The sequence below is a fragment of the Neolamprologus multifasciatus genome, chromosome 3, assembly GCF_963576455.1.
Source record: "Neolamprologus multifasciatus chromosome 3, fNeoMul1.2, whole genome shotgun sequence".
Taxonomy (NCBI): Eukaryota; Metazoa; Chordata; class Actinopteri; order Cichliformes; family Cichlidae; genus Neolamprologus; species Neolamprologus multifasciatus.
Window position 1 is genome coordinate 4,908,375 of NC_140441.1, and position 26,781 is coordinate 4,935,155.

The following is a 26,781-nucleotide window of genomic DNA, read 5'->3' on the forward strand; positions in this document are numbered from 1 at the left end:
TAAATCCACCCTGAATAAGTTGTTCCAGTGTGTGTTTGAGGGAATCGCTAAAGCAGGAAACCCAACCCTTCTGAATCTACACAGAGCTCTACATCACAGAGGGAGGGACTGCAGAGGTCAATGATGAACATGAGGTCAGACAAATTGAAACAGCATCCAGGAAATGAGACAGACCAGAAACAACAATCAGACAAGAAGACATCTTTAAAGGCTCACCTGGAAGAGATGAACCAATCAGAACAGTGCTGACAAAGGGAGTGGCTGGCATTGGGAAAACAGTCTTAACACAGAAATACACCCTGGACTGGGCTGAAGACAAAGTAAACCAGGGCATCCAGTTCATATTTCCATTCACTTTCAGAGAGCTGAATGTGCTGAAAGAGGAAAAGTTCAGCTTGGTGGAACTTGTTCATCACTTCTTTACTGAAACCAAAGAAGCAGGAATCTGCAGCTTTGAAGACTTCCAGGTTGTGTTCATCTTTGATAGTCTGGATGAGTGTCGACTTCCTCTGGACTTCCACAAAACTACAATTATAACTGACCCTAGAACGTCCACCTCAGTGGATGTGCTGCTGATAAACCTCATCAGGGGGAAACTGCTTCCCTCAGCTCGCCTCTGGATAACCACAGGACCTGCAGCAGCCAATCAGATCCCTCCTGACTGTGTTGGCATGGTGACAGAGGTCAGAGGGTTCACTGACCCACAGAAGCAGGAGTACTTCAGGAAGAGATTCAGAGATGAGGAGCAAGCCAGCAGGATCATCTCCCACATCAAGACATCATGAAGTCTCCAAATCATGTGCCACATCCCAGTCTTCTGCTGGATCACTGCTACAGTTCTGGAGGATGTGCTGAAAACCAGAGAGGGAGGACAGCTACCCAAGACCCTGTCTGAGATGTACATCCACTTCCTGGTGGTTCAGGCTATTAAATCCAGTTCTTTGTATTCTTTACGGCCAAGAAAGATACGGCTCAAAGTGGTCCAACTCAAAAAATGATCTTTAATTGTACATATTCTGGAATATGGAGACCGAGCAAGGCACCCAGTCTCAAGCAAAAAACTCGAAGCCAGGTTATTTATATACTTCTAGACGTCACACACGATTTAAGTTTCGATCAAACACTCTACTTAGTTTCACTTTCTGCTCCTGTGCTCTGCAAAAGCATGCAGTTTCCTGTCAGGCTGTGACCCAGACTCAAAGCTGGCCCTTTCTTATACATAAAACAATATAATCAGCAAATAAGCATTAAAAATATATATTTAAATTTCAACATGGCCAAAGTGACGAAGGTCAAGTATGGTGGAGGGGCTGAGACAGATCCACACTGGAGTCCAGAGAGCAGGAAGATGATGGATTTTCTGGGAAAACTGGCTTTTAATCAGCTGCAGAAAGGAAACCTGATCTTCTATAAATCAGACCTGACAGAGTGACAAGACTTGGAAAAGGACAAAATCATTGACCGCCTTACTTATCACCGCCTTTACCCAGGGGATGCCATACCCTGCATTTACGGACTTCCAAAAATCCACAAGGAAGCTGTCCCACTCAGACCCATAGTCAGTAGCATAAACTCAGCCACTTATAACATTGCAAAACACCTTGCTACCATCCTTGCTCCTCTCGTGGGGAACACCCCACACCACATCAAGAACTCCACCGACTTCACTGACAAGGTCCAGAAACTTACCCTGGATCCAGATGAAACCATGGTGTCCTTTGATGTAGTCTCTCTCTTCACGTACATACCCACCACGGAGGCAGTGGAGACTGTCAGAAAACGACTACAAGAAGACAACTCCTTGGAAGACAGGACCAACTTCACACCCGATCAGATTTGCACACTGTTAGACCTCTGCCTCACCACTACATATTTCAAATACAACGAAGGCTATTACAGACAAAAACATGGCTGTGCCATGGGCTCCCCCGTGTCACCTATTGTAGCCAACCTTTACATGGAGGAAGTGGAAAGGAAGGCTCTTGGCTCTTTCAAAGGAAGAGTACCCAGCCACTGGTACATTTAAGTAGACGACACCTGGGTCAAAATCAAGACACAAGAAGTGGAATCCTTCACTGCGCACATCAACGCTGTGGATAAAAACATCAAGTTCACCAGGGAAGACACAAAGGATAACTGTTTGCCTTTCCTGGACTGCGCTGTGCACATTGAAGAGAATGGCAACCTCAACATCGAAGTTTACCGGAAGCCCACACACACGGACCAGTACCTCCTGTTTGACTCCCATCACCCTCTGGAACACAAACTTGGAGTAATTAGGACCCTACACCACCGGGCAGAACATGTTCCCTCTAAGCCTGAAGGAAAAAAGAAGGAACACACACATGTAAAGGAAGCACTCAAAACGTGCGGCTATCCTAAATGGGCATTCTTAAAGTCAGCCAAGAGGCACAGAAAAGAAGATCAGACGCCAGCGAGGGAGGATAAGAAGGACAGACGCAACAACATTGTCATCCCCTATGTAGCCGGTGTATCAGAGAAACTCAGGAGGGTTTTCTCCAAGCATGACATCCCAGTGTACTTCAGACCCAGCAACACACTCAGACAAAAACTGGCTCACCCGAAAGACAAAACGCCAAAACACAGACTTAACAATGTGGTGTATGCTGTACAGTGCAGCGAGGAATGCCCAGACCTCTACATTGGAGAGACCAAACAGCCACTTCACAAGTGCATGGCACAACACAGAAGAGCCACCTCCACAGGACAAGACTCAGCTGTCCATCTGCATCTTAAGGATAAAGGACACTCTTTCGAGGATGCCAATGTTCACATTTTGGACAGAGAGGACAGATGGTTTGAAAGAGGAGTGAAAGAAGCCATCTATGTCCACTGTGAGCGACCATCTTTGAACAGAGGCGGGTGGTTTACGACACCAACTCTCTGCCATCTATAATCCAGTTTTGAGATCCCTTCCCAGACGCCTTAACGCCCACTCACACCCTGGGCCATCTGACCTCAGGAATTCGCATGATAAGGTGGGGCCAGGTTTCACAATGAACTCACCCGAAACTCTGGCTGATTGGGACCCACACCCAGTTCCACACCTTGGCTCAGGCGATTAGAGGATCATCAGGGGGTCCTTTTGTCCCTCTGTGGGGGGACACTCCCACTAGGTTTATATCTGGGACTCTCCACCATTTGACCTTAGAACTGAAGAAGCTTCTTGGATGAGAGGTGAAACGTCTTCAAGTAACTTAAAGAAGTCCATACGCTTTTCTTTGCAAGCTCCTTTGACCAATTTCTGCCTCAGTTTTAGCATATGTAAATTATCAAAAAAACCTCCAAAAGTCATAAAATGCTGTCCAAGCCTCCAACTCACTCTCCCTCCTCAATAACCGGACGAGCCTCCCAAAATGTTGGGTTCAATATTGAGGAGGGATAGAGGAGGTAATCAACTTTCATAATAACAACACTGATCCGGCCAGGTGAAATCAAACGATGATTTTTAATGACACGCGTGGGGAGACCGCCGCTGTACGCAGACAGCGCTGACCCCTGACTTAAAGAGCATAAGCAGATGCTTTATATACCATCAGGGCTTTAATTTAATACGCCCCTTCAACGTCAATCAGATACAGTTCATACATAGGTTTCAAAGCCACAATGACTTTTAACACAGTTTAAAAATAATATTGTCTCCGTCTCCACGACAGATGCTTCCTGTCAGCCTTCTAACTTTCACTTCTTGTCTGGAACACCAGACCCACACCCTGCAAGAAACTGTTCCTCTTTTACAGAGACAATTTTAAAGTTACAAGCAAACATGACTAACCTCTCACCTATAAATAAGTCTGTCTACTGTGTGAGTGTGTGAGTGTTAGCATGAAATGCACTCAGTTTCACCTCTCACTTCACCAGCTGAAACTTGTAACCTTTTCCACCAGACAGAAGGCCAGTACGTACACATTTAAGATTATAACAAGCATTCAAACGCATTTAAGCTTATAGATTCAACTCAACAGTTTAGAGTGGTTATAACTGCACCTGTAGTAAAGGCTAATTGGGTACCAATATGTTTAAACACCTGAATACAATATCAATACTGTAAACTGTATTATTAATGCAATGGTAATGAGAATGATGATTAACAATAGCAGCAAAATATATCTCTAATTCCTCACACTGTGAATGATGCTAAAAAACTGAGCTGAAAGAATGGTGATGTGTGTGAAAAACTGTTAATTGTCTTGAGGATTTGGGTCAAAATAGCTCTGTTAACCCTTCAAACCCGGTCGGAGCGGGCACGCTGTTTTGCGTAACTATTTTTAAATCCCGGTAGCTCTGCAACCACGTAAGCTAGCGCAATAATTTTTTTTCCATATGAAACCGGAGGAGTTGTACTTACATCTTATGCCATCAGCTTGTCCTCGGTCACAGTTTCCTTCCATTTATAGCTTTGCAAAAACTGCATAAAAAGCACTTGCAGCAACAAAAACATAATATTCCAGAAACACGCTTTGCCGATCTGATCAGCTGTTCATAACACTTCCTACGTCCATCAGTGTGAACTTTTGCATGTCCGCCATGACCTGCCCGAAACCGGAAGTGATGTCATTTTCACGGAAATGTAGTTTTTTTTTTACCATCAGGGCCTCATGAGCCTATACTGGTGTTTTTAAAAGTTATGTTTGACTTTATGACTTTCTGTGTCGTTTCTGGGATGCTTAGGACTCATATTGCACTGCTGGAAATAGTTTATTTTGATGCATATGCTGCTTTTTTGCAAATTTGCACTATAATATTTATTTTCGTTTTTCCTGCAGTATATAAAAATTGGTGTATTTCAAAAATAAAACTATGAAGACACTCAAAATAAATTTCCTGTGGTGGGAAACTATTTTGTGCAACTTTTTTGTATTTACAGTTTTGAGGGATAAGCCTCTTAAATTTCTCTAACTAGAAATATATGTTAAAAAAACAAAAACGATTTTCAATTTTTTTGTAGTTTATTGCACTTTTTTTGCAATTTATGTAATTACTATGCACTTAATGCAGACATATTATTAAAATCTGGACTATAATGGTTGTATTGATGTATAGCAACTTGAAATGCTCCCAAAAATGGCACTACAGCATGTAAAAATATAATATAATCTCTGGCGGACTTGGTTCTATGGTAGGTCTTAAAGGGTTAAGCACGCTGAAGATTTTGATGTGAATGCTTGCAAATGCAAAGAGCTGAGTATGCTTGTTTGTGTGTGTGCGCTGAGGGTGCATTCTTTTTATATCAACATTTAGCAGAGTTACAGAGGGTTATAGATTGTAAATATAAAATAAGAGTTCGGTTAGGCTGTATATTGATGAAAATCCAGTGAAGTGAAGCGTGTGTGTGTGTGTCTGGCAAGAAGTGTCTGGCAGGAAGTGAACATGCCCATAAAAGGAAACTGGCTGATGTGTGGAGTGTGCAACCAGCGAGAGAGACGTGTTAAAATCTAGGTAGAGGAAGCGAATGAATGTCTTAAGAAAAAGTAATAAAAATTATATTAAATAAATGTTTTAGTGTGTTAATACAGGTGCCCATGGACTCTTCTCAACCTGAAAACATGAGTACCGCGGCAAAAACATAGATGAACAGAATTGGGACAAAAACAGGCCAGGCTTTGGCTTAAAATTTGACAGCTTCACCTCTCATTCTGTCCTTATCCTGAGAAGAAGCTTAACGGACAGTCAATCTCCTGATGAAGACAGAAGACAGACAGAACACCGTGTACTTGAAGAATTAACAGCAGGCAAAAGACAGTGGAACGGACCTATAACACTGAAGACTCCAGCAGCAGCATGTAAGAAAACACTTGATGGAACATGCACTCTGAATTACAAGCTGGGAAGTTGAACAGTGGGATAACTGTGTGAAAGCACTGCACAGCACTGGACACTGAGTTTCAGATTTGCCATGCTGGGAGTAATCCTCGAAGGAAAGACTGAAAAGATCAAGAGAGAAGGAATGGAGAGAGGAAACAGCTGATTTGGGCCTGTGTTGATCTGCAAGGCCACACAGCTGATTGAGAACAGGGACGAGGATGATTGAAAGGTGAATCTGGGGTAATATAGTGAAAGCATATGGGAAAATTGAATTGAAAATTGAGACTGAACTCATGGAGGTTTAGGAATGTCCAGAACATCACAACAAAGAGGTAAAAAAAAAAAAAGAAAAATCCAGAGCTTGTTAAAACTCCAACTGATTATCAGACTCAAGCAACATCTCAGCATGAGGGTTCTGGCTCAGCCTCCATATTAACAGGTCAGTCTGTGCATATTCATCATCCTAAACTAGAGAAATTAGCTGCTGAAGATGATGTTGAAGATTTTCGGACCACTTTTGAGAGAATTGCAGCTGCTTGTCGCTGGTAGAGTCAGACTGGATTTTTCACCTCTTTCCTCTTCTTACTGGTAAGGCTCGAAGTGCCTATGTTAATATGGATGTGGACGGTTCACTGCAATATGATAAGGTAAAAGCTGCCATTTTGCAAAAATACGATATAAACCCAGAAACATACAGGCAAAGATTTCGCTGTCTTGAAGTTTTTGATGAGAGTCCCAAGGAACTGTATGCAAGACTGAAAGAACTTTATGAGAAATGGATTCAGCCTAAAAACAGAACTATAAAAGAAGTTGGTGAAATTATTATCTTGGAGCAGTTTTTAAGAATGCTGTATCCTGAGCTTCAGGTCTGGATTAAGGAGCATAATCCAAAGTCTGCTGCAGAGGCCGCCACCCTGGCTGATGTGTTTGTAGCTGCCCGAAGTAAGAGTCAGCCATGGAGCAACAGTGCATGGAAGGCTGCCAGAGATTCATGTCGGTCGCAACCCCCTCAGCATCCTCAGAGGTCAGCGATGGGTGTAGGTAAGCCCTTTACAAGGGAAAACCAGCCTTTGAATAATCAAAGCAAATTATCCCAGATGTGTTTTGTGCCTCATCAGAATGTGGATATTAAATCTGAGAGAAAGCAGTCAAATAAAATCACCACAGTTAAGATTAATGGACAAGAAATGAATGCTTTAATAGATACTGGCAGCACACAGACTCTGTTACACAGGAAATATGTGTCAAATGACTACACATGCCCCTCTGAAACCATATCAGTTTGCTGTATACATGGTGATGAAAGACCATACCCTACTGCTGATCTGTTTATTGAAGTGCAGGGGACACCCTATCTGTTAAAGGTTGGTAATCTGCCCTATCCTGTAGTTCTTGGGGAGGATCTGCCAGTCATCTATGATCTGTTGAGGGAAGTACAGGAGTGTAATGTTGCTATAACAAGGGCTCAAACTAAAAATCAGGATGAGCATTATGGAACCCTGAGTGCTTTACCCTTCTTTGAGGCTGAACTAGAGACAGAACCCGGGAAGTCTCGGAAGCCACGCAGTCAAAGTCAAAATTTCAACACACTGTTGGAAAGACATCAGTTCAGGCTGCTCCAGATATGCCTTTAGGTTTTTCAGTACCCACAAACATCAGAGAAATGCAGCAGGCTGATCCAACTTTGTCTGCCATGTTGCTGAGGGCTAAGGAGAAGGACTCTGTTGAATCTGACACAAATAAAGAGCAGTTCATTCTGCAAGATGGCATTTTATACCACCAGAATGGCCAGGTTAAGCAGTTAGTGGTCACTAAAGCGGCTCGTGAAACAGTGCTTACTTTGGGGCACTCCATTCCCTGGGCTGGCCACCTAGGGAAGCATAAGACCACCGCTCGTATTAAGGGATACTTTTTTTGGCCTGGTTTGCGCTCAGATGTTGCTATGTTTTGCAGGAGTTGTCCTCAGTGTCAAAAGACTTCAATTAGGGTCCCCACCAAAGCACCACTCCAACCTCTCCCAATCATTGGTATACCATTTAAGTGTCTTGGCATGGACATAGTTGGTCCTGTGGAAAAGAGTAAAACTGGAAATCGTTTTATCCTAGTCATCACAGACTACACTACAAGATATCCTGAAGTCTTTCCATTAAAAACTGTTAAAGCAAAAACTGTAGCTTCCTCATTGATTCAACTAATCTCAACTTCTCAGCGAGAGCAGCCCCACGGAAGGACAGGACTGCCTCAAGATGTCCTAATAAGATTCGGTGGACAGTTGAAGCCATTGCAGCTTTCAAAGACATTCGCCAGTCCCTGAGTAAGGACCCCATTCTGCACTCACCAGATTTTACAAAAGACTTTACTTTGCAGACTGATGCTTCTAAAAGGGGTCTGGGAGCAGTGCTTCTGCAGGGACCACCAGAGGATCGACATCCTGTCGCCTACATGAGCTGTAAGCTGCTACCAAGGGAGAGCCGCTACGCAACGGTTGAGAAGGAAGCCTTGGCCATTAAATGGGCACTTGACTCTTTCAAGTATTATTTGCTGGGAAGAGAATTCATCCTTCAAACTGACCACAAAGCCCTGCAGTGGCTGGAAAGAATGAAAGACACTAATGGGAGAATCACCAGGTGGTATCTGGCTATGCAGCCATACTGGTTTAAGGTTCACTACATCCCTGGTAAAGACAACACCACTGCTGATTACCTCCCTCGCTGCCTGATGGAAGATCCAGAAGTGGGGGGATGTGTGATGGCCAAACCCGTGGCCACACTCTAAAGTCAGTAGCTCTTGTATTTTCATTTGAACATAGTAACACACTGTAGTTTCCAATAACTTTATTGATTGGTTTGGATACATTTGTTCTATTTGTAAGCGCACATTTAGTTTAATTATATATTCATACCACTTCATTACTTTGAATTTTTAACTAACCTTTGTCTTTTTATTCCTTACCTGCCATCATCCCTGGGAGTTGCTGGACAAAAGATGGTAGCCAGGGTTTGAAACCATTAAATGCAAAGGGAGATAATTGGATCACACCACCACTTCCTACTGAAGGGGAGAATGTGTGTTTTCTTCAATTTAAAAACAAAGTATTTGTATTTAATTAAATATTTGAGTTTAGGGTTTAATGGGTTTAGATTTTCTTCTTTGGTGTTTAGTTTATTAACAAACTAGATTGTACTGCATTGTGTTGTGATTTATGATTGTGTTTGTTTGTTACCCCTCATGTGTCACAATGGTCTGATCAGCCATTATATATACCCTTGTATGTCATTTCATGTTTTAGGTCAGTTATGTTTGTTTGTAGCAGTCATTTGGTTTTTTAAGTTTGCAGTCTTTGCCTGAGTTCAGTTTTGTTTCTTTGACCTCTTTTATGAGCTCAACATTTATTACTTTTGTACATATAATTTTTGGGGGTTAAATAAATGAAAACTATGTTTTTCTAATAATTCCTGGGACTCCTCCTGGTTTTCAACTTGGTCCATCACATTGTCTAAGTAGAAATTTGATGAGAAAAATAGTGAGGAGTCTGCAGAGTTGAATCCACAGCACACAACACAAATATTCTCACACCCGACAACATGTACATGGACACGATGTTTGGGGCTGAAAATCAGAATTATACATTTTAATTGTAATATGACAGGCCATATGTTTGACACCCCTGGTTTAGACAGTTTAGCATTCTATGTTCTACTGAGTTTACTCCACGCTAAGTAGCAAACCAGCTAACTGCAGCCACAAGCTGCAACTGGTTTTCTTTGTGGATGTTGATGTATTTTCACACTGATCCTTCATAGTGATGCTGCCATCCACCCACTGCTCCTGGATTCACATCTTCACAGTGTTGGGATGGTTACTTTTAAAGTGTATTCCACTACAGATTAGAGAATACATGCCCCAAAATATATTTTGTAATGTATTCTGTTATGTTACTCAGGGAGAGTAACGTAACAAAATACTTTGGATAACTTAATATTATCATGCTTTTTACAACTACATGAATATACTATTGCTGTGTGATTTATTACTATTACTGAAGGTTACTCGCCATACCAATTAGATGTTTAAATCTTAATACGAAATGAGTAACAGTAGGGTGGACATTAGGTAAGGCTTCACTTTTTGCAGTGATCCCGTATAGAAAACTATTCTACGCGTATATAAAACAGGTCCACGGCTCCTAACCATAGTAAAGGGACCTCTGGCTAATACGTCAGGTTCCGTGTCGGGCTCGTAGCTGGAAACTAGCTTTACTAAGTTGTCTGGGTCAACTTTGCTAGCAAGAAACAGAGAGAGGTGTTGAAAGGCTGCTCCAACAGAACTTATTGTTTCAGAGGAAAACATGAACACAGTGTACAGTCGAGTCTTAATAGCTTACTTACAACTGGGCTCGTCAAGCACTCCTCTTGGCTGCAGTGGTTATTATTATATTTACATGCTTCCATCTCCTGTTTCTGGTTGGTGACAACTCGTACTTTTCTACTCTTCTTTTTCTCCCTCCCTCTCTCACAGACACATAACGGGTATGGCAGTCCATTCTCCCTGCAGCATGAATCTCGCGGCCCATGTCACCTTTCCTTGCGGCCCGCATAATGACGTGAAGGCTTATTTTTTAAAAATTATTATTCAAACAATTATATAATGTGAAGGCAATAGGCAGAATGCTACAGGCATGGCCCTAAAGAATGTAGCTTCATGGGCAGTGTACTCTCTAGCTTTCAATTATAACAAGTCTTTTATAGTAATTACTGTGTATGTTTACTATTTTATCTCTACTATGTACAGCACTTTGGCTCAACCTGTGTTGTTTTTAAATGTGCTTCTAAATAAATGTAGATTTTTTTTATTTGAATAAAACAGTGGAGCCAAGCTTTGAGCCATCCTCTGTTTCAAACAGGAAAACGAGCAGAAATAAATCACAACCTGCCAGAGAGTTGGGAGTTTTGAGGTGCACCTGAACGTAGCACACAGTGTTTCATTCTGCTGAGTGTCCTCAAACGCCTCTCTGGGTGTTCCCTTCTTTCCTAAAGTTCGTCTTTCCTGAACTTTGTGGAGTGGAGCTTGTTGTTGGTGTGTGTGAAGAAACTGTAAGTTTGCTTTTTTTCCTCCTTTAACAGTTTGTCTTTAGGAACTTTACTGTTTGTTCAGCTCATGTTTGATTTCTTCACACAACAAACTGTGTGTTTGTATTTCGGTCTCTCAATTAAAGTCAGTGTGTAATGTTTTATGGGATAGTTCAGTAGGTAGAGTGGTCAATCTAACAAATGGCTACCCTCAGGGTACAAGGTACCTGGATTGGTAGCTGCCCACTGCCATACCTACCATTTGATCACTTTGTGAATGAGAGCAGCAGCACAGAGTTAGTTGATGGTCAGATGGTTACAGAGAGAGCAGCAGACTTTGTAAATGATTTTTTTTATTCCAGCTGTAACTTAGAAATGACATGTAAACAGATTGTTGGCTCTCCTCATACAGGAAATGTAGTTGCAGCTGTGAAATGAGTCCGACTGTGAGGAGGAAGTGTAATATGAAACAGGAAGCCTGTAAAAGGTGAAGTCACACTGTCAACATGTCAGCACACAAGCTCACACATGACTGCTTCATCAACATGGAGTGCTGAGTGTTTATTAAAGGATCATTGTGTGAAAGATGCTCTAACACAGCTGACTGCAGCCTTATGTGAGCACACAGTGTCTAACATTTACATTCACTTTACTGTCAAATACACTCAATAACTTTAAACAGCTGCTGTTATCAGGTGAAAATAGCAAAGATTTCAGGGCTGGGCTGAGCCCTAGTGTTTCAACATCCCAGTAACACCTCAGAGAGTCACAACTCATCAAAGCTTCTCATTATCATTAAGACAGATTTAGGTCAATATCATTTCACATTTCTGTGTCATCATCCATCAAATGTTGACACATTGTGGGTTTGTCATTCTCTCAGCTGACACTGAGATGAAGCAGGAAAGAAGCAGCTGATATTTGGACAGCACACATGATGGAAAGGAGGATTTCAGTTGATGTGCACATGAATGATTTGTGTTTCCTCTGCAGGTGAAGGTAGAAAGTGTGTGTGAGCTGAATTCAGCAGCATGGATCAGTGTGAGGACAGAGGGGAGGGAGTCCCTCCCTCTAAAACCACTCTGTGTGGGGAACATGAGAGCCAGACCAAAGCTCAGAGGTGAGATGACCATCTCTAACTGTCCATGACTCTTCTCCATGTCACAGCTCAGCACTCATATCACTGCTCCATAATTATTCACAGGAACCCACCTGGACCTCCACCCAACTATGTGTCCTTACAGAGTGACAAGTTAAAGGGCAGTGGTCCTCCTGCAGAGAGGTAATATGTGTCTAAATGTTGTTGTGACTCAGTGTTTGTGAATAAATCCTCCATCGTGTTTAATGTCAGTTCAGCTCTTTTTCACACACATTTCTATGTTCATATGTGAAGCAATGGGTGTTGGAGTGTTTCCACAAACACAGCAGTCAGAGTGTATAGGGTGTCAAGTCAAGTCAAGTCAACTTTATTTGTATAGCACATTTAAAAGACATCAAGTGCCGGCCAAAGTGCTGAACAGAGGAATAATATAATAAAATAATTAAAATAGAAAGAAAACTTTGTAAGACATGTAATATCAGCGAGATCCAAAAGCCTTGGAAAATAAGTAGGTCTTGGGATTTGATTTAAAGATTTCCAAGGATGGAGAGAATTTTATGAAGGGGGGGAGACTATTCCAGAGTCTCGGGGCGGCAATGGAGAAAGCCCTGTCACCTCTAGATTTGAGCTGGGAGCGTGGAACTGATAAAACCATCTGACTGGAGGAGCGCAGAGATCGAGTGGGCAAGTGCAGGCTAAGAAGATCTGAAATGTAACCTGGAGCCACACTTGGCTGTGTGAACAAATGGAGAAACTATGATTCCCCTTTTAACCATACGATGGATACGCCTACTGTTGCTTGGTTTTACCATTGGACTATGCAGTGTTTTTTATAGCCATATTAAAGGCTCGGACCTTTGTGCTAATGACGAAATGCACTATTCAAAACTGGAACTGTTACATCTTAACACAAGGACTCGGCTGCCTCCCCAAACTTATGCGCGCTGTGTTGCTTTGGGGATAGCTCGCTGTCCACGCTATATTCACCGGGGCTGCCGTCATAATCTGCATGTGTATAATCATCCTGTGGGAAACGGACTTTCTCACCAAATACCATCTATTTGGTCAGCTTTCCGACATAACCCAACTAGACTGAACAAGAAAAAAGGAGGTGCCAACACCACCAACTTTCAGCATCTGGAATTTGTACCCTCTGGTGCTGTCACACATTCAGTCTCGGACTCTTCACCACTTAAATTGGCATTAATCAATGCAAGGTCCGTGGTGAACAAGACTTTCATATACCGTGACCTGTTTGTCTCTCATGGCTTGGACTTTCTCTTTATTACTGAAACTTGGCTACCTTCTGATGATCTAGCTGCTTTTGTGGAACTGACTCCTGAAAACTGTAACTTCCTCAACACACCTAGGACCTGCCGTCGTGGAGGCGGCCTGGCAACAGTCTTCAGAGATAACTTTAAATGTAGAATGCTACCCAGAAGTGTCTACACCAGTTTTGAACTGCAACTGTTTATGCTGGATCTGTGCTCTCCTGTACTCTGTGCTCTAGTTTATAGGCCTCCTCACCTTAACAAAGACTTCATTAAGGAATTTTCGGATTTTCTATCTGTGACATTACCAACCACTGATAGGCTTCTAATCCTTGGTGACTTCAATATCCATATGTGTTGCCCCTCTAAACCTTTGGTTAGGGAGTTTTTACAACTTTTGGACTCATTTAACCTGACCCAGTCTGTCAACGGCCCTACACACAAGCAGGGCCACACTCTTGACCTCATCTTGTCATCTGGGCTCTCAGTGATCGGCGTTGAAGTGATTGATGTGTGTCCGTCTGACCATAATTTTATTTTATTTAATATTCCAATTCCTCACCCATCCCCCAAACAAACCCAGGCCCCCTCTCTTATACGTCCTATAACACCTGAAACCGCTCCCCAATTCTCAGCTGCCTTCGCTGCATCTCCTTTAGCCATCTTTGATGAAAGTTCTCCTCATAGCAATAGTCCTGATGAGCTTCTTGCATGTTTTAATTGTGCTTGTACCAACATAATGGACTCAATTGCTCCTTTAAAATGTAGACGGCAAAAATTTAAAACTCAGCCTTGGCTAAATAAGGTCACTCGTGCCGTCAGGCAGGAATGCAGGAAAGCAGAACGAAAATGGAAGAAAGATAAGCTCCACGTTTCTTATCAAGTGTTTAGAGATTGCTTAAATAACTATCAGCGCACCATCAAGGTAGAAAGAGCAAATTATTTCTCCATGATCATTAACAAGAAGTCTGGTAATCCTAAAGCTCTATTCAATACAATCAACTCTGTCTTGCATCCCACCACATCAGTCATATCTGAGACTGCCCCACACACGCCTGAGGATTTTCAAAAATTCTTTACTGAAAAAATTAATGATATCCGAGCACATATCCCGCTCCCATCCCAAGACCCCTCTGAACCACCTACATGTTTGTTCCTTTTTTCAGAATTTAAACCGGTTTCATTATCCCATCTCACTGATATAATAATGCACATGAAACCAACTACGTGCCCCTTGGATATGTTACCTACACCATTTCTCAGAGATGTGCTGAAGACAGTCGGCCCCAACATCCTTGCTATTGTAAATGGCAGTATCTCATATGGAACTGTTCCTGACTTGTTTAAACAAGCTGTTGTCCAGCCGCTTCTAAAAAAACCTGGTTTAGATCCGTCAGTTCTTGGCAATTTTAGACCAATCTCTAAGCTGCCATTTTTGTCTAAGGCTCTTGAGAAGATTGTCCTCCACCAATTATCCTCATTCTTAGACACGCATAATATTCTGGACAAATATCAGTCTGGTTTAAGGGCCTTCCACAGCACAGAGTCTGCTCTACTGAAGGTGTTCAATGATGTGCTTCTAGCTGTGGATGTTGTAGGAGGTGTTTGTGTAGTGAAGAGTGTCTGTAGCACTCCAGCTGCTCCAGCAGGCGTCTCCTTTGTGCTTTGCTTCAAACACAGTGTAGGGAGGAACTTTCACTCAGATGTTTCAGGTGTTGCTGGATGGACAAGGATGAATAGTTTAATGAGCATGAGACATTTCCACCTGAAACCAGAAGAAAGATATTCAGAGTTAATGGGATTTGTGTGAAACCTGTATGTTTGTGTTTTAGAGCGAGTGATCAGCTCCAGTCTGTGAGTGTAGCCCTCAGTGGCCAAAGTTTAAGCTCAGCTGTGTGTTTGTCTGCTCTTACAGAGGAGAACTAGCTCATTAGATTCAACAGGAGCTTGAGAATATCTCCAAGAACCAGAGTTAACCTGTCATCAGATAATTATATTATAACTGTTATTATAATGAATTCCTTGGTACCAGATTCCGGATTTAGAAACCTCATGTTAAACAGGCTAAAGAATAACTCTTGATAAGGCTAATTGAGGGCCATCTAAACTCAGGAAACTGAAACCCTGGCTGATTGTGACCCACACCCGTTTTCACACCTTGGCTCATGTGATTAGGTAGAGGATCATTAGCGTTACCTTAGCATTAGCATTACCTTTTGTCCCTCTCAGTGGGAAACTCCCACTGGGTTTAAATCTGGGACTCTCCACCATTTGACCCTTGAACTGAAGAAGCTTCTTGGATGAGAGGTGAAACGTCTTCAAGCAACTTAAAGTCCAGACGCTTTTCTTTCCAAGCTCCTTAAACTACAATGACCTGGATGACTGAGAACCTTCACAGACCTAATTTGAGTCTTCCTTTTTTTCTTGTGTCGTCTGCTTTTATTTTCTTTATTTGAATTCATATTACATTTTTATTCACTCAGCTGATTTTAAACAGTTTTCTAAAGTCTGTAAGCTCTCTTTGTATTCTGTTGACACTTTGATCAGTTCAATCAGTTTTTATTTCATTTACATTTTAACAGCAGTGTTAGAGTTAAAGTTAGATCTTACACTTAGTTCTGCACAATTCTCTTTTAACAATCCTTTGGTGTTTTGGGGTCAGTTCGTATTATATCAGGTCTCCTGAGAACCTTCACAGACATAAGGTCTCATTATTGATTCTTTATCATGCAGTTTGTGATGTTATTCCCATCACAGAAGAATCCATCCAGAAAAAAAAAATCAATCCTAAGTAAATCTTAAATAATCAAACATGTAATCTGCTGTGAAATATATTAAATTAGTAAAAAGTAGATGTAATGAGACTGACTGTTCACATGATTTCATGTTTAAGATGGAGAAGCCCTCACCTGTGCGGCTGCTGGAAATGTTGAAGAAATTGGGAGAAGAGGAGCTGAAGCTTTTCCACTTTTACCTGCAGTATGAACCTGGAGCTGACTTCCCTAAGTTCCAGCTGGAGAACGCAAACAAACTGAAAACAGTAGAAGTGATGGTGCAGGTGTATTCAGACAATGTGATGGAGGTGGCGAGGTCAATTTTAGGGAGGCTGAAAGAAGGTCAGTAAGAGAAAAAAAAAAGTCAAACACTGCTGACACAATCAGAATCAGAAAGGGTTTTATTGCCAAATGTTGAGCAGGTTTACAACATTAGGAAATTGCTGCAGCACTTAGTGCAAAACATACTGTCAGACAACGCTTAAATAAACACAAAAATAAAAAGTGCTAAGCAGATTGATATATACATGTGCGCAGGTGGTTATCAGTGCAAAGATGGAATGATGCAGTGAACACAGCGTAGGGTCATGTTTTAGTGGTGTGAACAGTCATATGGTTATTGTTCATGAGTCCAACAGCAGAGGGGAAGAAACTGTTCTTATGGCGAAGGTTCTGGTGTGAATGGACCGGAGCCTCCTGCCTGAGGGGAGCAGGTCAAACAGACTGTGTCCAGAGTGAGAAGGGTCAGCTGAGATCCGAGCTGCACGCCCCAGTGTCCTGGAGGTGTACAGGTCCTGCAGAGATGGGAGTCTGCAGCCAATCACCTTCTCAGCAGAGCGCACAACATGCTGCAGTCTCTATTTATCCCTGATGGTGGCTCCAGCGTACCACACGGTGATAGAGGAGGTGATTGCACTGTAGAATTGCATCATCGTCCGTGCTGGCAGGCTGAATTTCTTCAGCTGCCTCAGGAAGTACATCCTCTGCTGGGCCTTCTTTATGACGGAGGTAATTAGGGATGGGAATTGATAAGATTTTCACGATTCCGATTCCATTTTCGATTTGGTTTAACGATTCGATTCTATATCGATTCTCTTATCAATTCTTATTTTTAAAAAAGGAGAGCACACAGGTCGATTAGCTTTGAACTTTGTTTTATATCTTCTCTTTGAACAAGACAGAAATGTAGGAGTAGCATGACCTTACAAACCCAACAGTGAGATCTTAAGAGATCCACAGCCTACGGCTCCTCGATGGGGTGCCACGAGGTCCCCAGAAAGAAAAAGTTGTAAATATACAATAATAGTAAAATAAATATTCTTCTGTAGCAATAACAAAGTATAACATAACTTATTCAGTGGCAATTACACAAGAATGTCCAGTAACATTTACACTCTCCTTTTTAAAAGTATATATGAGCTGGGCACTCAAAAATAAAACTCTATCAGCCAGCAAAAAATACAATCAACTCAAGTCCAGTGGAACTGTGCACTGTGCAATTATGCATCCATCAACTATGGAGAATTAAAAATCTGCTTTTTCAGGAAGAATACGTGATCTTTCTGGACTTATGGTCTCTCCAGCTGTGGAGAACACCCTCTCAGATGGGGTGGAGGATGCCATCACACACAGAACCCTTTCAGCTAGTGCAGCCAGCAGGGGCAGAGTCTCTCTCTTGCTCCACCACCATAGGGTGGCGTTATCCTTGCAGGGGATGGGGGTTAGGCTTCTATACAGCTGGATCTCCTGATCCACTCTCTGGGCCAGGGAAAGAACGGACTGCCATTGTTGGAATGACTGCAGCTCGTTGTCTTCCTCTTTAAAGAGTTCCTCCAAGGCCGTTTTTTTTTTTTTTTGCTTTACTGATGGTGCCTGAAATTAAATGGAAATGATAAAAAATTAAGCAAAAAATGAACAATCCATGACATTTAAATTATCATCACAATGAACTAAATTTACATAGTCTTCTTCATCGTCATCTTCGAACAACTCTCCCTGTGTGTCTCCTTGCTCCAGGTGCTCCAGTAGAAAGTGACAAATAAACAAACAAATCAAACTAAGTACCACAGATCCATAGATGAAGGGTCTCACTCTCACAATGGAAATGTGCTACAGTGAAAGACACCGTCATATTGAAATACCTCATCTGCTCCTGCCTCTGTCTTTGCTGAAATTGCTGCTTCCCTGATCCTGTGCAAGACTTCATCCTTATCCACTTTGGATTTAAATTGGGGGTCCAAGATGGTGGCCTCCTCCAGGAAGCTCTTGATATCAGCGTCCTTAAATTTTTAAGAGGGAGGAACATGTGACATCATGACTAACCTTAAGTATTTATAACTGTCATTTTATTTAGGATAAATAAATCATCAATTGTACCTGGTATCGTTTGGAAAGATCTTTCCAAATGTTCTCCTTTATGCTCCTTGTGAAGGCAGAGTCATCTTCTTGTAAGGTGTAGTTTTGCTGTAGCTTTTGCAGGATGGGCAAAATCTCACCACAGGTCGGACTTTTGTCACTGGAGACTGCTAGTGTGGAGGTGTAGTGCTTCCGCATGAGTACCACAAACTCCTTTGCTTTTCTTAAGTCATCATTGCTCATTTTAGCCAGCCTGCAATATCAACAAAGCAAAAATACAACAGATATGTTGCATAAAACAAACAAAAATAAAACCTGAGTCCAAATTAAGCCCTATTATCATTAGTTTTCAATACTACTCACCTTTCCTTTTCCATGGACTTTTCTATCCGTGGATCGATGGCTGCAGCCTGGATGGCAGGAAACTGCTCGCAGAATCTCTTCATCATCATATACAAAGAGTTCCATCTGGTCTTTACATCTAGGAGCAGCATATGCTTGAGCAGCTCTGAGGGGTAACACGTTCACAACTTAAATGCTAATGTAATATTCCTTATCTTAGTTTATAAATTTAATTTGATCATGATCTAATGATTATAATATACACAATCTTAAAAAAAACTATTTACTATGCTTACTGAGCAACTCTTGCATCTCCTTAAGGACCACTTTCACCATGAAGGACCTCTTCATCCATACAATCACAGAGCGAATTCTTGCCGCCCAGTTGGAAATGGCAGGACAGTTGTAGAGCTTCTGAGCTCCAAGGCTCAGGGTGTATGCAAAGCATGGAAACTTGAGAATTTGTAGCTTTTTGACAGCTACATCCATGTTGGCTGCATTATCAACAGTGGCTGCCACAACCTTGTCTTTGATACCATACTCCTCCAAGATCTCATCAATCTCCTCTGCTACAGCTGTCCCTGTCTGTGCCTGGTACACTGGCTTGGTTTTGAGGACTTTTTCATGAGTCTGGCCATTCCTGACATAATGCAGCGTTACTGTGAGGTAATGATCTTGACTAAAACTTGTCCATCCATCTGCAGTGATGGCTGCCTTCAACACATGTTTCAGCTGAGAAATCACATTTGCCTTTTTGACTGCATACCAAGCAGGGATCAAGTGGTTGGTTAAACTGTCTCTGTTTGGGGCTTTGTACTTAGGGATCAGTCTTTATCATTTCTCTAAAAGATATAGCAATGGAAACGGATGAAACATCTGGTAAGAGGAGATGCAACATTGACATTCCCTGACTTAGGCTACAATTACACATTCACTTACCGAAACTCGGGGGCATCTGCTGTGGCAAATGGGTGCAAGCCTTTTACCACAAACTTAGGTACTGCTCGGTGACATTCGTCTATCCTGGCCTGGGTCATTTTACTTTTCCCTGCCTCTGTGAAAGGAGAAGCTAACTGTAGACTGCAGCGAGAACTGCCAGCATCTGAGCCAGCCAGACTCTTTCTGTCTCTCTTGTCATGGTCACCTAAATGCAATTCATAGTAATAGCAGGTTTTGTAATAAAGCAAATCCTGCTAACATAATATGCAATGTTAGTTGATTAGTTACCTACAGTATTAACAGGAGAGGACATGCAAACGCTACCGCTGCTGCTGGGTTGAGCTTCGCTAGTCCGGAGCGGATCAAAAACATGATATTCATTTAAAGCCATCCCATGTTTTGTGAGCAAATACTTTTGCATATTCGAGGTGTGTCCCCCCTTAAATGAAATATCTACTTTGCAAGTATTGCATGTTGCCCTGTTGTCATCCTTTCTCATAAAGTGTAACCAAACTTTTGAGCGTTTGTGCCACTTAGGTGCCATGTTTCCTACTGGGTAAAAGATGCTACGCAACGTGGTGACGTCATTCGAGGCGACTGGAATTGATAAGGGAATCGTTTGCAAAAATTCCAAACAAAATGGCAAACAATTCCAAGGAATTGAAACAGTGGGAACCGGTTCTCAACTCCTATCCCTAGAGGTGATGGTGGGCTCCCACTTGAGGTCCTGGTGATGGTGGTACCCAGGAGGTGGAATGAGTCCACAGTGGTGATGAGGGTGTCAGTCAGCATTATGGGGGGAGTGGGTCTGTGTGCTTCATGAAGTCCACAATAATGTCTACTGTCTTCGCGGCATTCAGCACCAGGTTGTTGTGGCTGCACCAGGACACCAGACGTTCAGCCTCCATCCTGTAGGCAGACTCATACCCCTCCTAGATGAGTCCGATAACAGTGGTGTCATCAACAAATTCAATTAGCTTGACAGACTGGTGGGTGTGCTGCCTTTAAGGCTTAAAATGCAGCCTTAAAGGCAGCATTTTAAGGCAGATTACGTCACAGCAGCGCGCCGAAGGCTGTCCCAATTCAAAGGCTGCTCGAAATGCGGCCCTCAAATGCGTCCTTCATTTTCCTGAATTTCCTGGCCCAACATATCCCAGAATGCATAGCGCGGCGGTGGCGTGGATGACTTTGCCGGAAAAAAAAACAAAGGCAGACGAAGGGCACCCGAAGAGTAAACTTTTAAAAGTAAGTACTGAATATTATGTCACTTATTTATGTGCAAATGTTTAATAATTAAGAACATTAAAACATCACTGTTGGCCACTTGTCTGCTAAGTTATGTGACATTAGTGGTGTTTGTACTTTCAGCATCAGCTTGGTTTTAAAGCCTTTACTTCAAAATATACGCCGTTAAATAGTTTACCTTAATCTTACAGAGAATGTGATGATTCCATGGATGTTAAAAGTAAGCATTGAGAGAAATTTAGTAATGCCAAAATATTAAAAGAACAATATTTGTCTATTATACATAATATATATACAGTGTCAAAGGAACCTGTCTTTGAGTAAAGATTTAAAGTGACAGGAAATATAAATAAATGCAGCTTGAATCTTTACTGAAGCTCAGTATTTGAAACAGAGATCATTCACTGCTGTAATTACTAATAATGATTGAAATAATAACTTTAATATTGGCCATATTATATTTACATTACCAAAGTAAGATGACTTTTCATGAGCAACATTAGGTAATTCTTATTTACTAGCTAATCTTAAAACGACTCTTCAGTACAGAAATGAAGCCCAATAATCATGATTTCACAGTCCAGTGGTCTCAGCCTCAGATACTTATCAAATCAAAGCTCATGTAGAAACAAACAAACAAATGAACAAAATATTTTCTCCTTCATTTCTATCAAATAAAGCTGTATGAAACGTTTCCAACCTGGGCAGTGTGACGGAGGCTAGACCGTCCCATTTCACAAGCCTCTCACTTCCGGCCTTAGCGGTCTTTGAGTACACGGCCCTTGTGGACCGTTAAGGCTGCACACTTTAAGGCTGCAGACCCTGAATTGGGATACAGCCAGAATCAGGCACGTTCATCTGGGAAAGTTTGCCTTGGAGATGGTCTGGGAGGATATTGTTGAAGGCAGAGCTGAAGTCCACAGACATGATCCTGGCGTAGGTTCCCAGGGGAGTCCAGATGCTGCTGAATGACGTGGTGGACATCTGAAGGCTGAGGGAATGAGTGTCCAAAGTGTCTCTATTGTGGGGCCGTTGGAGGTGTGAAGGCTGCTTGATGGCTCGTCAAAACGGCAGTAAAAGTCATTAAGGGTGTTAGCCAAGAGCAAGTCGTCAGTGGAGTGGAGGATCTTACGCTTGTAGTTGGTGATATTCCAAAAAATTTTCCATAAAGAGGCCGAGTCGTTCTCTGAGATCTGCTGCTGCATCTTCTCAGAGTGCTGATGTTTAGCAGTGCCCACGTCTTTATTGAAGCTATACTCTGTAGCAGTCCCGTGTCCCTAAACCCATCCAAGCTGTTAGAAGCAGCCAAAAAATCTGTAGTAAATCCATTGCAGATGCGACAAATCCTGGAAGAAAACCAAAGGTGTTTTAGTCCTGTAGTTAAGAAGCTCTTCTCTGAAGAATATCCAGAGTGTCCAGACACACAAATTATGCACAAAAACATGACAGATGTAACGCACTGAAGTACCAGGGCATCCATTCGCAGTGCGTTACATCTTGGATGTGATGTTGTCATTACTTATTTTATAAATGTATTTAAGTGTTTTAGTCTGACTTTGTATTTTGTCTTTCCTTCTCAAATAATTGAGTACAAATGTCATAGTTACATTTTTTTGAAGACCAATTTATTACTCAAGGTGAACTTTCCTCCAACAGGAAGTCCTTCTGCCCATGCAGCTTCATCACTTTCATCAAAAGGTAAGAATTCATTAATTGGTCTCCGGAAATGCCAATAGGGCCGTTACAATTAAGCCTGATGTGACTAATCAGAGCTCTGGTTTCTCTATACCTCTGCAGTATGACTAAAGTCTGAGCTCTATTGAATGAACACCTGGTTGGTTTAGTTCACTAGATCGCTCGATGGTGACAGAGCTTTAGATGACGTGTGAGGATGGTTCATATTCAATTCAATTTTATTTATACAGCTCCAAATCCCAACAACAGTCACCTCAAGGCGCTTTATATTGTAGGATGACCCTACATTAATAAATACAGAGAAAAACCTGAAAATTGAAGGCTCTCCCTCCCATTCTACTTTTAAATACCCTAGGAACAACAAGTAGGCCTGCAGTGCGAGAGCAAAGTGCTGTAATAGGGTGATATGACACTACAAGGTCATTAAGATAAGATGGGGCCTGATTATTTAAGATCTCGTATGTGAGGAGCAGGATTTTGAATTCAATTTTGGATTTAACAGGAAGCCAATGAAGGGAACCCAATACAGGAGAAATCTGCTGTCTCTTTCTAGTCCCTGTCAGTACTCTTGCTGCAGAATTTTGGATTATCTGAAGGCTTTTCAGTGAGTTTTTTGGACATCCTGATAATAATGAATTACAGTAGTCCAGCCTGGAAGTAATAAATGCATGAACTAGTTTTTCAGCAATGCTCTGAGACAGGATATTTCTAATTTTAGAGATGTTGCGCAAATGGAAGAAAGCAGTCTTACATATTTTTTAATATGTGCATTGAAGGACATGTCCTGGTCAAAAATGACTTCACGGTACCTCACAGTGTTACTGGAGGCCAAGGTAATGCCATCCAGAGTAAGAATCTGGTTAGATACCATATTTCTAAGATTTTCAGGGCCGAGTACAATAACCTCATTTAATCTGAATTAAGAAGCAGAACGTTAGCGGCCAACCAAGTCTTTATGTCTTTAAGACGTTCCTGCAGTTTAACTAATTGGTGTGTGTTATCTGGCTTCATGGACAGATAGAGCTTTGTGTCATCTGCATAGCAGTGAAAATGTATGCTATGTCTTCTAATGATACTGCCTAAGGGAAGCATGTACAATGTAAACAGAATTGGTCCAAGCACCGAACCCTGTGGGACACCATAATTGACCTTAGTGTGTGAAGAGGACTCTCCATTTACATGTACAAATTGGAGTCTATTAGATAGATATGATACAAACCACTGCAGCACAGTACCTGTAATACCTACAGCATGCTCTAATCGCTCTAATTGAATACCGCAGCGATTCCTTTCACCTGCCACTAGCGACCAGGCTAGCTTGGCATGCTAGTGTTACAGCTGCATCTTCGGGCTAAAACACATTAAAAAACTTAAATTAGCAAACTCCGTCCTCTACAAAACTTATGCCCAACAAGTTCGTTAACAACAGACGAAAATGCAGCAAGTCAGCTATGTTCCAAATTGCAGCTTAAGGTCTTAATAAATTTTCATTACGTGAGAGCAACATGCCAGTGACTTATCTCCAGCCATGCTGACATACATTCAAAAGTGCTGTTGGGGGGGGGGGCGTCGTCATATACATATACACATACACAAAGTCTTGAATTTTACAGTGGTCTTTTTATCGGAAAAAATGAGTTCAATTAAATCTCTTTAGTACCTGTGCAACAGATGGTAATGATGGTTCAATACAACCATTCTATAAAACAACAGACACAGGTATATACATAAACAGAGAACTGGGGATACTCTTCCCTAACTATAACAATATCCATAACAACAACACTCCCCTATACATGGTTGTATTTGAAGGCGCAATGCTTCGCAGTCAGTACCATCCCCACGCTTGATTTCGTGGTGTCACTCTTATTATTGTCAAAAATCCAACATTTAATGAATTGACATTTAATTAAACAGAGCAGGTTTGGTGAAATTCAAAAGTATAACTCATATGCTACACAAACATCTAATGAGATTTAAACAAAAGTTATTAAGATGCAAATAAATGGATATAAGTTGTTGGCAATGTATAGACCATAGTAGACTAATCATCTCAGTTTTTAATTCAGAAACTCTTCAAATGTGTCAACTTAAACTCAAGTCTGTCTTGAAGAATGAGTTCGAGTGTGTGTTTGAGGGGATCGCTAAAGCAGGAAACCCAACCCTTCTGAATCAGATCTAAACAGAGCTCTACATCACAGAGGGAGGGACTGCAGAGGTCAATGATGAACATGAGGTCAGACAGATGGAAACAGCATCCAGGAAACCAGACAGACCAGAAACAACAATCAGACAAGAAGACATCTTTAAAACCTCACCTGGAAGACATGAACCAATCAGAACAGTGCTGACAAAGGGAGTGGCTGGCATTGGGAAAACAGTCTTAACACAGAAGTACACCCTGGACTGGGCTGAAGACAAAGCTAACCAGGACATCCAGTTCATTTTTCCATTCACTTTCAGAGAGCTGAATGTGCTGAAAGAGGAAAAGTTCAGCTTGGTGGGACTTGTTCATCACTTCTTTACTGAAACCAAAGAAGCAGGAATCTGCAGCTTTGAAGACTTCCAGGTTGTGTTCATCTTTGATGGTCTGGATGAGTGTCGACTTCCTCTGGACTTCCACAAAACTACAATCATAACTGATCATAGAAAGTCCACCTCAGTGGATGTGCTGCTGATAAACCTCATCAGGGGGGAACTGCTTCCCTTTGCTCGTCTCTGGATAACCACAGGACCTGCAGCAGCCAATCAGATCCCTCCTGACTGTGTTGGCATGGTGACAGATGTCAGAGGGTTCACTGACCGACAGAAGCAGGAGTACTTCAGGAAGAGATTCAGAGATGAGGTGCAGGCCAGCAGGATCATCTCCCACATCAAGACATCACGAAGCCTCCAAATCATGTGCTACATCCCAGTCTTCTGCTGGATCAGGAATCAGGAAACCTGATCTTCTATGAATCAGACCTGAGAGAGTGTGGCATCGATATCAGAGCAGCCTCAGTGTACCCAGGAGTGTTCACACAGATATTTAAAGAGGAGAGAGGACTGTACCAGGACAAGGTGTTCTGCTTCATCCATCTGAGTGTTCAGGAGTTTCTGGCTGCTCTTCATGTCCATATGACCTTCATCAACGATATTTGAAAAAAAAAAACAATTTAAAATCTCTCCACCAGAGTGCTGTGAACAAGGCCATACAGAGTCCAAATGGACACCTTAACTTTTTCCTCCGCTTCCTCCTGGGTCTTTCACTGCAGACCAATCAGACTCACCTATGAGGTCTGCTGACACAGACAGGAAGTACCTCACAGACCAATAAGGAAACATTCCAGTACATCAAGAAGAAGCTGAGTGAGAATCTGTCTGCAGAGAAAAGCATCAATCTCTTCCACTGTCTGAATGAACTGAATGATAGTCCTCTAGTGGAGCAGATTCAATGGTACATGAGATCAGGACGTCTCTCCTACACTAATCTGTCTCCTGCTCAGTGGTCAGCTCTGGTCTTCATCTTACTGTCAGAAGAAAAAGATCTGGATGTGTTTGACCTGAAGAAATACTCTGCTTCAGAGGAGGCTCTTCTTAGGCTGCTGCCAGTGGTCAAAGCCTCCAACAAAGCTCTGTGAGTAAATATGAACTCATTGCTAAAATGATCGCTTAAAATCTTATAATCAACTAGAAAGCAAAAATTTCGGAAGAAATTTTAAGTGTGCCTATGCCGCTGCTAATCAGTGTAGTTTGCCATTCATACGGCTACAGGGAGCAATACTCAGCAGAGCAGCCATTCTCCACCATGAACTATGGTAAAAACAAACACCGCTCTTGCCTCACAGATGACAGCTTACAGTTTTGTGTAAAGATGAGGTGACTTCGTACAGCCCCGATTTGCAGACGCTGTGCACAGAGGTTCATGAGCAGAAGTCCCATTGTACCACGGTAGACCCGACAATGTTTGCATGAACACGCTTTGTAGCATTACTTTATTGAACACTTTTTACACATGGTTGGTGTACCCACACAGCCGGCTCTAGCTTTTCAACTCACAGCCTGACACACACCAAAAAAACAGCCGAGAGAGCACAGACTTTACGCCCGAGAGGCGTGATTGCAGATGCCGCTCAGGTGGGTCCACCTCCCCTGCAGCAGCACTGCAGACCACGCGCTGCCACACA

The 26,781-nt window shown here is 42.1% G+C and overlaps 4 protein-coding genes across 6 annotated transcripts in view; 2 read left to right on the forward strand and 2 right to left on the reverse strand.

Annotated features, from left to right (window-relative positions):
• LOC146521164 (protein NLRC3-like) overlaps window positions 1–26,781 on the reverse strand; it is a 482,659-nt gene that overhangs the window by 444,813 nt on the left and 11,065 nt on the right. The window lies entirely within an intron of this gene.
• The window catches only part of LOC146521193 (protein NLRC3-like), a 111,668-nt gene continuing 95,736 nt past the window's right edge, over window positions 10,850–26,781 (forward strand). The window contains exons 1-2 of one of the 3 annotated variants that reach the window (XM_085154340.1): window positions 10,850–10,919; window positions 11,889–12,015. In XM_085154340.1, coding sequence (XP_085010466.1) covers window positions 11,927–12,015 — 89 coding nt within the window. In that variant the 5' untranslated portion in view covers window positions 10,850–10,919; window positions 11,889–11,926. Of the gene's footprint in view, window positions 10,920–11,310; window positions 12,016–12,099; window positions 12,335–26,781 lie in introns of those variants that run through there. The other 2 variants (XR_014873131.1, XM_085154344.1) reach the window with 2 other exon arrangements.
• Window positions 16,162–24,115, reverse strand: LOC146521194 (uncharacterized). Its single transcript, XM_085154556.1, has 4 exons — window positions 18,758–24,115; window positions 18,416–18,647; window positions 18,181–18,318; window positions 16,162–18,058 (listed from the first exon to the last, which is right to left on the reverse strand). The coding sequence occupies exons 1-4, from the start codon at window positions 18,886–18,888 to the stop codon at window positions 17,939–17,941; spliced, it is 621 nt and encodes a 206-aa protein (XP_085010682.1). The 5' UTR covers window positions 18,889–24,115; the 3' UTR covers window positions 16,162–17,938.
• LOC146521195 (protein NLRC3-like) lies at window positions 24,723–25,562 on the forward strand. Its single transcript, XM_085146666.1, has one exon. It carries the CDS (start codon window positions 24,861–24,863, stop codon window positions 25,560–25,562), a length of 702 nt encoding a protein of 233 aa, XP_085002792.1. The 5' UTR covers window positions 24,723–24,860.

Bases quoted from the DNA above. Each gene is read 5' to 3' on its own strand.
- LOC146521194 (XM_085154556.1), bottom strand. From the start codon at position 18,888: ATGCTGCTCCTAGATGTAAAGACCAGATGGAACTCTTTGTATATGATG. The intron at 18,319-18,415 runs GTACAATTGATG...TAAAAATTTAAG, and splicing joins ATCTTTCCAAACGATACCAG to GACGCTGATATCAAGAGCTT. The intron at 18,059-18,180 runs GTATTTCAATAT...TTTCTACTGGAG, and splicing joins CAGAGGCAGGAGCAGATGAG to CACCTGGAGCAAGGAGACAC.
- LOC146521195 (XM_085146666.1), top strand. From the start codon at position 24,861: ATGGAAACAGCATCCAGGAAACCAGACAGACCAGAAACAACAATCAGA.